The sequence below is a fragment of the Octodon degus genome, unplaced genomic scaffold (genome assembly GCF_000260255.1).
Source record: "Octodon degus isolate 3935 unplaced genomic scaffold, OctDeg1.0 scaffold00027, whole genome shotgun sequence".
NCBI classification, from domain to species: domain Eukaryota; kingdom Metazoa; phylum Chordata; class Mammalia; order Rodentia; family Octodontidae; genus Octodon; species Octodon degus.
In genome coordinates, this window is record NW_004524603.1 from 14,858,010 (window position 1) to 14,870,805 (window position 12,796).

At 44.3% G+C, this 12,796-nt stretch overlaps 1 protein-coding gene across 1 annotated transcript in view; it reads right to left on the reverse strand.

Annotated features, from left to right (window-relative positions):
* Positions 1-12,432: 12,432 nt before the first annotated feature.
* LOC111816133 (transmembrane protein 178B-like) overlaps positions 12,433-12,796 on the reverse strand; it is a 139,513-nt gene continuing 139,149 nt past the window's right edge. The window contains exon 3 of the mRNA XM_023712758.1: positions 12,433-12,511. Within this exon, the coding sequence (XP_023568526.1) occupies positions 12,433-12,511 (79 nt within the window). The remainder of the gene's footprint in view (positions 12,512-12,796) is intronic.

The window sequence follows — 12,796 nt, forward strand, 5'->3', positions numbered from 1 at the left end:
ATTTTAAGACCATTAAGGTCACTATTGGCTTTTAGAACTGAACAATTTCAATGTCAAACTTTCTATGTATTTCAGATTGTCTCCACAGGACAGAGGCTCTTAAATAAAAACCATCCTCACAGGGGATAAACATTCTAGGACTCAATAGACATGGCCAAACTGATTTCAAGTAAGGTTATGTCAGTTTCGTCTTACACCAACAATGAATGAACGTAGAAGATACATTTATATTAATTTGTGTCAGGTGACACAAAACTGGACACTTTTCAAGTTTGTTGAAAAGGTCAGTTTTTCTTTGCAACCTATTCACAACCATTAGGCATTTATCCACTGGCTCTAATATCTTTCTGCAGGCCGTAACATATTTAGAATTCAGTTACTGTGTAATCTATCTCATTTGTTGCCAGGATTTTTCCAATTTTCTTGCCTTTTAATTTTTCATTAATTTTTAGCCTAATTGTTGGTTAACAAGTAAACCTATTGGTCTTTCCCTTTGTAATTTCCCTTTAAGCTTAGAAAATCTTTCCTCCATCAGCGTGTCGGATAAATATTTACCTATTTTTTTTTTTCTATTGTGTTAATGGTTTCCATTGACTTGTCACTTTCAAGACTTTTTTTTTTTTTGGCCGGCTCAGCCCACCCTGCAGGTGGGGCTGGCATAGCATGTGGTGCAGAGGAGCAGTTCTCTACGCCTGCCTAAGCTTGCCTAAGCAGGCACTTTAGACCACTGAGCTATCTCACCGGCCCCTTCTCAAACCACTTCTAATGGGCTTCTTCCCTGCCCTTTCCTCGTGCTAGATCATTTTATCTCATCCCCTCCATCCCAGAGATTTCCCTCATTCTTAGAGGAGCAACAGACACAATCCCTTTCAAATGACCTCAGATATTTTGGGAAAGGCGCTGACTGCTGGCTGTTGGCGTGACTCTGCTGTCATCTTTTCCCAACACTGTGCATGGGATCAGGAGGTGGTGCCAGTGTCCCCATACTACATGAGGGATGTACCAGCTTGTGTCCAGTAGGTGGGGGCAGAGGACAAAGCAGTCCAAGCCTTAGAGGAAGACCCTTTGCTCAGGGACCAGAAACACACACACACACACACACACACACACACCCCTACTTTCACTTTTCTCTTCCTCTGACTTCTTAGAAGAGCAGATGTGCTTAAGGAACACCACACCCTAGGACTGGATTGGTCCAAAGCCAACCAGAAAGTACTGTGCCAGACCCAAAGGGCAGAGAACACACCTGTCTCATTCACTGTATCCTGAGGCCTGACACCTGCCTAGAAGCTACTTGGGGTCCAATCAGTCATTGGCAAGGAATGTCTGGAACTATCTTTCCCCTTCCTGTACCCTGAGGAAGAATGGTGACCAAAATATATGTAGACAGTCAGCTGGGTAGAATTATCCACAAAAGGGCTTGGGTTTTTGTTTTTGTTTCTATAACCAACGTAGGTTTTTTTTATTCCTCACTAACCTATGCCCTATAAACACACTGTTAGTGCTTTAACTTCAAGGCCTCAACTTTCTCTGAGACTCACCATTAAAATGATCAAGTTAAATTTGGTGATCTTAAATGTCACTTCTGGCTATAAAATTCCATGATTAAATTAATAACTTAGAGATGAATGCTTTTATTGATGGTTATAAATTCTCTGTCTGAATATGGGCTTGGAATATACACCATAACTTCCATCTGACTGTACTTTACTGGAAACTAAAGTTTCACAGGGAATTAGGGCCACGAGTGGCATTTGCAAGCCTACTGTGTACAATCCAGCCACAGAAATCGTACTCCAAGCAAACATTTCACACAACCGGGAAGCTCTTACCAACATAAAACTGTATTCCTTATGGTGATAAAACAAAAGCCTTTGCGCAAGCATTCTGAAACTGGGCAGCAGTTATTCCCAGCTTTGCAAGAAAAAAAAAATCAATAACAAAGATATGTAGATGGAAGCCCCATTAGCCATAGAAGCCTCTGAGGTGGGGATTTCTGACGCTTCTCTGCAAGTAGTCTATCTAGTACTAATGCGAATAAGTAATATTAAAATGAAAATTGATTGTCAGACTTCTTTTTCCACAGCCTTAAGAGTTTGGTGGCATGTGTTCAGGGAGTGCCAGCTCATTTGAATATTTGCCTAATTAGGAAGGTGAATCTGCTACTCCCGCTGCCAGAAAGCACATCCTGTGTTTCAAAGCCAAATATAAATGCCTTTTGTATCACCCACTGATTTGGATTCTGCACCTCCCACACATGTGCAGACAATGCAGAACTGACCAAACAGTCTCTTCTTGCTCCTTCTCCTCCCTCCCCAAGGCTCGTCCTGGCTATGTAGAAAAGAGCACAGATGGCAGAGAACTATTTTGAGAGTTGGGGTTTGAGGGAACTGCATGAGGGGGATTAGGACCTGATGAACTACTGTGAGGAATGTGATGGTCACAGCCCTGGATTGGGTCCTGGAGCAGAGGACAGGTTGATGTCTTATCCTGCTGGGCAAATAAGAAAATCTTGACGGGGCTCACCATGTCCCTGCTTTGGCCTCTTCCACCATGCCTCCTCCACTGTAGCCATGTGGGTCTCTTTCCTGCCATTCAGACACGGCCATGATTTTGCTTGAGTTCCAGGAAATCTTCATTTCCCGCATCTGCCTGGGAACTGCCAGCCATTCTCCAAGGCCCACTCATTGTGAATCCTACGTCCCATAAAACTCTCACCAGATCATCCTAACCGCAATAAGATCTCTCCTCCTCCCCCTCTTTTAAGGCATTTGAATTGCCTCAGGGTGCCCTTTATGGAAGTGATTTATGTATAAATATAGACACCTTAAATTTTATGCAACCGAAGACAGAGCACTCTCTTATTCATATTTTATACCCAGCAATGCCTATCACAGCCTACATAAAACTACAGATGAGCAGGAAGTGAGCTACAGGAGGAGAGCAGCTTTTTTTTTTTTTTTTTTTTCTAGTACCTTCTTTCTCTGAAAAGAAGACCTTGCTGGACAATAACTAGCCTAGAGAACTAGAAATAAAAACACCAGCCCCTGTCAGCCTATCACCTGCCATCATGAGCCTCTTTCTTGTGGCATCTCTGTAAGCCAGGTGAGGCAGGGACGGGCTAATCGGCACTGACAGTTTTTATCTCTAGTTTTCCAGGCTGTTTACTTTCCAGCTAGGTCTTATTTGGGGGGAAACACTGTCTGGGCAAGACAACTTTTAGGAGCACCACAGAGGATCGTTGCCCCAGAGAGGCAATGTCTCGTGACCACACCCCACCCCATCCCAATATGTCTGGAGTTATCCTAGCTCAGTAAATACATAGGAGGAATCTTCAAAATCAGTTCAAATGCAAATTCTTGGGCCTGCTTAGGATTTGGATTCAGTAGTTTGGATAAAAATCTGGGGTTTTGTTTTTAGAAGCCCACTCAGGTCATTCAAAGCTGGTGTTCCATGGGCCACTATTAGAAAACACTGCCCTATGGAATATTTCAAGTAAGAAGGGCAGGTACACAATGATGTCAAAGAGACTCAACTAGACATTGCCCATTCTGCAAAAGGGAAAAGTATTTCTTGGTGGAGAACTTGCAAGATGCACAGAGCTCTCAATTCTCGTTGACCAGCAACACATACAAGTCAGTATGTCTATGGTTTTCAAACACCCATGGAAGTGTCTAGGTTAGAGAGATCTAAGAGGCTTTAATTTCTGATAAAACGTACCCGAGGAAGATACGTAGGCTATAATATACCCAGACTTGTTTTTAATATCTGTGTTTAGATGCATAGGAAGCCCCCAAAAGAACCAGCCCAAAGTGGAAGAAGAGCTTATGTTGATTTATGATGTGGAGAAGAATTCCCAGCATTCCTAAGGAAAATGGAGAAAACTTGTCTTAAGAACAACACTGACCCAGCTAGCAACAATATCAATTCTACCTTCAGCAACTTCCTGAAGAACAGCACTATTGTGCTTTGAGCTAATCTTAACCCTAACTCTACTCTTACACTATAGCTTCTTTTAATTAATGTCTCTCAGACCTACTATGTGCCACATATCACACTAGACATTGGGACTATGACATTTCCCATGCTCCAGGGCAATAAGCACAGCAGCAGATGATTACCATATTAATAGAAAGAGCGCTGACAACAATATACTATACAGCATAGGTCCCCCCTCACACACACACACACACACACACACACACACACACACACACATCTGCCTTGGACAGAGGGAAGTTGAAGACAGAGACCCACTCTCCAAATTGACAGATTCCTGCCGGATTAGCACATATGAGCCAACATACTTTCCCTCCACCTGTTTCCAAGGCACAGGAGAAGTTCCCAGCTAAGGGAGCTGACATCATCTATCGTGCTAAGGCTTTCAGGGAAGGCGGCTCACAGCGGCGCTCAGGTGGTCTTCTCAGCCTGCCCAGCCAGTCTACGATGTGTTCATTCCTAGCCCTCTGCTTTTGGGGGCCTGCCTGCTGTGAAAGGCAGAATGGCTGGAGATCGACAAACAGGAGAGCTAGGGGAAGCCTTCTGGTGGGAGGATAAAGAAGCTGAGGAAGTAAGGAAACTGAGGCCCTAGATTTACATGCATGAATTCATGTCTAATTCATATTTTCACTAAGAGTTAGGGTGCATGGAAAAATCAAGGCTAACTGGCATGGTCCATTATCTGAAGCACTAGCTAACCAGCCACAAGACAGAAACCTGCCTGGCAGTGTTTCCCTCTGCAGGGTCCAGGCAGCTATGCTCTCTACCTTGCAAGCAGGTATCTGAGAGGCCCCTTCCAGCCCCAGGGAGCAGGCCCTGCTTCTATCACTGCAGAGAAGATGCCATGTCACATATAAACGGTAAAGAGAAACGGCTTGTATTGAGTGCAGAATTATTTTACTAAGCAAGTGTTTATTTTTATGAGGCATCTGCAATTTTTCTTAAGGTTACACACTGAGTAACTGCAATCATTGATTACATTAATGGATTACCTCTGGAGAAGGAATCTAATTACATTTTTGCACAATTTGCAAAATGTAGATGAATTTCAAACTTCCTTGCAGCCCTGGAGTTCTTCCCTTGAGCTCAGTGATGGAACTCTTGGTGAGGAGGCCCAAACAATGACTACCAAACAGCACACCATGAATCTGGAGATGGCTTGTTTCTCCCTCCACAAATAGGCACTAAGCTCCTTGCCTTTTGCATGTGCCAGCTCTGCCCTGAAGATACAGATGGAAACAAGACAGCGCTTCTCCTCCTCAAGTTTCCTAAAGTGTTAAGCAGCTTCAAGAGCCATAAACCCTCAAGTATTCCTGCACCCATTTAGGTAGCTGCTGGGTTCTATTTTCGAAGCACTAGGGAGAGAGTGGGGTTTCCAACCCAGGAGTTATCTTTAGAGTAACTTCCCTTTCCTGAAGGGGAAATCTGAGAGCACAGGAAAAGATTAAACAGGAAGCAACTTAAGAGGGCAGCTGTGGCCACGTGGCGCCCTACTAACACCTGATTAACTTATTCAGAGGTGGCAACAGCAAAGGAACAGGAAATGAAAGACAAAGTGAACAGAAAGAAGACACACAATTGGCTAATAACCATTTTTCAATCTTAATCCTTCTCATAGCACAGTAACGAAAATTTCAAAAATGAATTTTTTTTAATGTATTTAGTACAGGGTCTACAGGGTATCACTACACAGATTGGATTTGTAGTGATTCTCTTGTTTTCAGCCTCCCAAGCACTGGGATTACAGGTGCGTGCTACCACAACCAGTCTCAGTCGCTGTATCAGAACACCCCAGGGGCAGGGCCAGCACAGCATGGCACCCTGGAGATTGAACCCCAGTCACTATGCTCTGCCTAAGCAGGCACTTTAGTCCCATGAGCTATCTGGCCAGCCCAAAAATTAGTATTTTTAATCAATCAAATTAGCATATATTTGAGGGCAGCAAAAAAAAATTTCAATTCAGGTAAAACTGAACAGCATGATAACTTGGCTCAACTTTTCTAGAAAACAATTTGGCATTCTCCATCAAGAACCTCAAAAAATGTTACTATATTTTGAGCCAGTATCTCCTATACTGTGTATTTATCCTACAAGGATTAGAAATCTCATGAAAGATGTATGTACAAGGATTATTACTATAACATTAGTATAACAGCTGAAAACTAGTTAACATAAATATTTAACTTTACAGGAAAGACTAAGTGAAACATATCTGTATCCATATGGTAGAATATTATGAAGTCATTAAAATTAGGTTTATGAAGAGTTTTGATGACAAGGGCAAATGCTTATCATATCATTATAAACAAAACTAGGAATATAAAATTACATATGTTGTTTATACTATGGAAACACAGGGAAGTATAAAGGATATAGTCAACTATATGAATATATTGATGATGTTTTTCCAAAACTTTATGGATAATTATGTTTTAATATGATAATCAGGAGAAATGAAATAAGCGGATGGAAAGGAACATATAAAAGAGGAAATGTTAATATAATAAGGAAATAAAAAAGGTTGTCTCCCCAGGTTCCACGAAACTGGGTTGGGGACGAGCTTACCAAGGACCGAAGCCAGAGAATTAAGACTCAGATCATAGAGAAATGTCTGCTGCATGGAGTGGCACTTGGTGACAATGTCCGTCTCAAATTTGCTCCCTCCTTTCTAGATTAAATGGATTTATTGATAGATTTCAATCTCCCCAACAAGTCTTAAAGTTGGCCTGGGTCTGAGATTTTCAAAGACTTACTCGATGCCACTATCTTGGGCCTCCAAGTGAGATCCTAGCTGGCCTTAGGAACTTTCTACGTGACCCATGAAATGAAAGTTTCAAAAGAACAGCAGCATTTTTCAAAATACAGTGCAATCAGATCCCCCCGCCTTCAGAAATCAAAACAAAACTAACTGTAATCAGTTGACTTCAGTTCAGGTTTTGTCTCTGGAGACTCCATCTCCCACACAGATGAATTAGATGGTCCTGGAAAGCTTCTAAAAACAGGACCCCATCTGTTCGACACTTACATTTCACTCAGTAAACCATAAATGCTTAATGATGAGGCCAACAGCAAGGACTAAGTTGATCAATAATGAGCACAGAGGCAGCATTTCATTTCCACACCCTGCCAAGATGGGTCCCCGGCAAATGAGGAGCCTACTGCTCCTTCCGGCCTCCTTCACTCCCCCCTTTGGTCGCCCCCTGCTGGAAGGCAGCTCAGAGTTCCCCAAGTGGGGGCTGGGTCTGTTAGGAAACCCTGCTGGAAGTTCTGACAGCCCATCCGGAGGTTACCGGCTATTTTCTCACTGGTATCCTTTGCCCATACAATTTTAATCAACTCAACCGCATGAAGGGGAAAAGGAGCCTGGAACCACACTGAATTATTCACAACTCCAATCCCATAGGTAGAGGAATCCCATTCCTGAAAGTAAGTGATAGCTGCTCACTGATTGTCCCCCCTCATGACCCCTAGATACGAATCTAGTTTAAAAAGCAGAAGATGAAATCTTCATAAATCTGGATTTGTGAATAATCAGTGGATTTAAAACTATGTTTCAGTTGACTTTTTTTCTCAAGAATAATTTTGATATTTTACACTTGATTAGGAAAAAAGGACTTTGGCTTGGTCTTAGCATATTTATTTAAATATAACACATACATGGAAACTAAATTTTTATGCACTAATAAGTATGATGAGTGGACTTCTTTAATGAGGGTTAAAAAATAAGCAATAACCTTCAGGATTGTAGGTCAAAAAAATATAATCTTCATGCATTTATTTGATGCCTGATTTAGGCCATTTTCTGTTGCTATAACAGAATGCCTAACACTAGGTAATTTATAAAGAAAAGATGTTAATATCATAATTCTAGTCTAAGAGCACATAGTAGTTCATATAAGAGTTTTGTGTTGTTTCACTCATGGGAAAAATGGACAAACAAGTCAATATATGCAAAGAAGTCAGAACACAAGGATGACCTCACTTTTTACCAACCTGCTCTTGTGGTAACTAATCCAGTTCCATGAGAAAGACATTAATCCCTCATCCCATAAAGACAATTAAATTTTCACATGACTTTGAGAAGAGACAAAGCATATTGAAAAGCCTGGGCTGAATTAACTTTTGAACTTCCGGGTGTGGAAAAAGAAATGTAAGCTCAACAAAAAACAGGTCATTCTTCTCTAGGCTTGAAGAAAAGCTTGTTTTCTGGGTTTTATCCCATATTCCATGTCCACAGCTAATGTAGCTCCCAGGTAGTGGGCAACGAACCAGCCACACTCTCCGGTTTCTCAGCTCCCTCCCAAAGCTCCTAGGAAAGTAGAGCCACCTCTTAGCTGTGGACCTCACCTCCTGCTGCTGTCACACCTCAGGTGTCCCCTGCTAAGAGGCTGAACCACACCCACTGTCTCAGCCCTAGTGTCCCCAGAAGCCTGCTCAGAGTCTAGCTGCCTCCCCATCGATCCCTTCCCTGGCAGATGGATGAATTTCTTCATGTATCATGAAGCCTCATCACTCACACCTCATGACTCTTCCAGGAGTTATTTAACTCCTCTGCTAACTTCGGTTTCCTCATGTTCCAGATGTGACATTTACTCATAGTACCAGTGGGGTTTGAGTGAAATAATCATGTCCAGGACTTGCCATGGCTGCTGGCACAAGCTAAGCATTCAGTAACTACTATTTAGTAGTACACGAGGCCACAAGCTCCATGAAGGCAGGGATTGCTGCCTTTTCCATCCAAAGCTAACAGTCATTCCTGGTAAATGATAAATGAGCTCTAAGTAAAGGGTTGAAGTATTTAGTCCACTTCAAATGGCACTATTCCTGACCTCTTATCCACTTTCCTTCTCTGGGAGACACCAGTGGCATTTTGTTTGTCCACACCCCATAGCACCATCTCCCACCATTCTGAGTCGGTGTCACCTCACTGTGTTCTCTCAGAGAGCAGGGGCTCCCTGGGCTCTCCCTCTTCCACCTCCAATGCTGTGCATTCCACATACCTGCAGTAAACACCAAGAGTGATGGGCTGGCCCTGCCAGGTCCTTCCAAGAACCACCAGAGACGGATCATTAGCCCGAGCCACAGAGCTCTGACCAGGACTTGCAAACACTCTGGTTTGATTTCATGAGGAAGCACCTGGGTGGGTAATTTTTTAAACTGCACATTTCTGTTAGGTCAGTTGAGATGAGCAAATAACTGAGTTTCAACCCTTAACCATAGCCAGAGGTCCCTCCTCCTTCTGATGTGAAGTGATTTTTAAGTCCAAGAAATAAAAGCTGCCTTGAAGTTAAGAACTGACAACAACATAGCCTGGGCAGAAGGTGGCATGCAGTATGCACGTGACATTCAGACTAGACCAGGCTGGGGTAAGGGATGGCAGAGGTGTAGGTACGGAGCTGCCCACAGGGACAAGGTACCAGCATTACACTTATGGACAACTGCCTAAGGGACCCTCTTCCTTCTCCTCTACCGATTCCCCCAGAAGGATATGCCCTGCACTCTGGGGAGGGGATATGTGTACAACTGCTTTGCCTAGTTTCCTTGGCAACCATGCAGGATCTGGAAGCTCCAGGATGAGGGGGTGGGGTGTTCCAAATGCAGCTGCTGATGTCAGTCAAACGTGGTACCTCCACACCCGTGTTTAACAGCCTCTCGGCTTCAGAAGTTTACACACACACACACACCTCTAACTGTTCATTTCTAATTTGGTGCCAAGTGGCCAAGCAAAGAGCCTCTGAGAATGTTATATAATGAATCTCATTTCACCAGTGTGAATAGACACGGGGGCCTGGCACCACATGATCCCCAGCACCAAGGACACAGGATGGCCCTTGGTTGCATTTCAGGATTTTATCCAAGTCTATGCACCAAGAGGCATTCATTAATTTTGTATCACAGTTTGTCGTGAACTGAGACCAAGGGATAGGGAATCAGGTGTCACCTTGGGGGCTGAAGGGAATCAGATTTGGAGATCTGGTCCCAGATTGACAAACGTGTGGGATGGGGGCACTCAGAGGCACAGTTGCTTAGGAAGAAGAAAGATATAGTCTCCAGCTTCGAAACGAGTTCTATTCTAAAACCTCATTTGTGAGTCACTTATTTAGAATTCAGATCCCATTTCCAAAGAAGTCATGTCTGTTATAATAAATGATGATTAGGTTTTTAGGCTAGTCTGCAAAAGCCTATTTAAACTCATAATGTAGATGAAATACTATACATTTGCAATGAAAAGCAATAGAAAAAATATCCTATTGTGATACCAGTAATTAAATGAAAAAGAAAAATAAGAAAATCAGAAAATAAATAGCTTTCTTTCACTTCTTTTTTGAGTGTTAGAACCTCGAGATGGAGGAGGTGGCTGGCCTGGGTTCTGAGGGAGGATGACCCTCATGTTATTCGGTGACTGAAAACCTTTGGGAGAAGAGAAGGAAAGGGGACTCCTCCCAAGATGTGGGTGAGCTTCCCGGGGTGGAGAGAAGACCATAAACCCATAGCAGCCTGGGTTCCAGTTCTGCCTCTACCCCTCCTCTAGCTTTGTAGGTGCTGGCCCTCCTGAATCTCGGTTGCTTCCCAGCAACCTCGACTGACCACTTCAGACGACCGCCTGCATGAGAGACATAGTGCTGGCTGCCTTCACAGAAGGACTTGTTCTTCAGGTTCTGGGAGGGCCACTAGCCCAGAAGGGAGCAACACGGGAGGCAGAAAGGCACAGCCATTTCAGCATAGCCCAGGAAACTCCGAAGGGGCTACTCCTGGCCCAGTACCCTCCACAATGCTGCCCTACCTCTGCATGTGAGCCTGGACTCTACCCACTGACAATGGACACTGAGGCTGATTCCTAGGCAACCCTGCCTATAACAGCCTGGCCTAGATTAGGCACAGGAAAAGCAGAGAACTTCTGTCCGGTCTCTTTACCTGCACAGGGCCTTACTCAGCTCAGAAGTCTAGTGACACCCCAAGTAGTGCTGAGCGTGGGGCTGCTGGGAGCCCAGGGTCAGAAAGACAAGCAAGGACCTTCTTGAGAACTCACAAAAGTATGTCCTATCCCCTGCCTTATCAATTTCTCATCTCTGAGACACAATACCCAACACCCACAACTTAACAGAGCAAAGGCTTATTTTAGCTCACTTTGCTAAGGTTTGGGTCCATACTCAGGTGGCTGCAAGGCTGGGTGGCTTAGCAGAAGGACACTGCACAGGGGAAGCAGTTCAGGGCACAGCAGTGGGAAGCAGGGATTGGGGAAGGAGGAGGAATGGATTTATCCTTCCAGGCCACACCCCCAGTGCCCCATCCTCTGGCTAAGCTCCGCCCCCATCACCACACTTGGTTACAAACTCATCAGTAGACCAAGAAGTATCACAGCCCACAATCCAGTCACCTCCCAGAACCTGTCTATGAGTGCATGAGGCTTGAGAGAACATTGAGATACAAACCTCAACACTCCCTGAAAATGAGCAGGCTTGGAGATAAGCTACAAGGTCGTGCTTTTAACATATGTGTGTTCAGAATTGAGAGGACATAAGGTAGCAATAGAATCTAAGTAAGAAGCAGAGGATTATTTGTTTGGGGCTGCTCCATCCTGTATGGTAGCCACTGGCCACGTGACTATTAAAATTTAAATTAATTTATATTAAGTAACACTTGAAATTTTGTTTCTTGGTTGAAATAGTCATATTTCAAGTACTCAATAGCCACATGTGGGTTGTAGCTACTACCAAGTTCAGATTTGTATTAATTATTACAGGAAACTCTGTCAGCACTAATTGCAGTATTGAGTTATGAAGGATCTAAGAATGCTTAAATTGTATTCCATATCAACTTTCCAAGAAAGGATTCACAGATAGACATGCACGGATAGTGAAGCAAGACAGGTATGGTGCCACTAAGGCTCCGGTGTCCTCTCTCCCCTCCCCTCCTCCCACCCCACCCATCACCCATCACCTATCACCTAGAACTGCATGTTGAGTTCCACAAAGGACAAAGAGAAAGGAAACCAGAAAGACCCAAAACCATGCAGGCCTTTTGGAAATTCAACTGTAGAAGCCCCCAGCATATAACCCCCCATATTTCAGCTCCACCAGGTAACCCCACAGTAAGACGAGGCTGATATGTGTTCAAAGTAGTCAACTCCTGCAGCCTTTCTTCTCAGGCATGAGCAGAGAGATCCAGCCCCTCCCCCCAGAGGCCAACGCTGCCTGTCACTGGCTGGCCCCATAATGGATGGCACTTGAGCCTACACCCTCCGCAGTGCTTGGGGGTCTCTCTGGGAGACCCCGCACTAGCACTGGCTTTCCTTGTGTATCTGTCCTTTCTCTTCACCTGCGCTGCAGCTCTGCTCACGTGCCTAGCAGCAGGACTTAAGCTCCATCTCTCCCCTGTGGTCCAGGCAACACCCAGGCCTCATACTGGCTCCCAAAGGGATTCGGGCCAGGCTCAGCTCCGGTCCTTCTTACTTGGCGACATAAAATTGACAGAATCTACAACCACAGCTGGCACCAGCTCTATGGACCACCTTGGCAATCAGTGCAAACAGAGGAGTAGCCATACTCGCAATGTAGAAATGTCACCCACACTGCCCCCTACACCCCGGAACAGCAGCCACTTTCCTCTGCCTGGGCCCTCCTTTCTCTACACCCCCAACAGTCTCACGGTGTCTTCCCTTTGGGGAGTGTTTTCACTTCCAGAATATTAGGGGATCTGCTCACAGCACATAGTGGGGGCTACAGTTTTCCTAAGAGGCAGGGCTGGGCTACCACAGACAGGGTAAGATTTTGGCTCTCCTCTCTACAGTATCAAC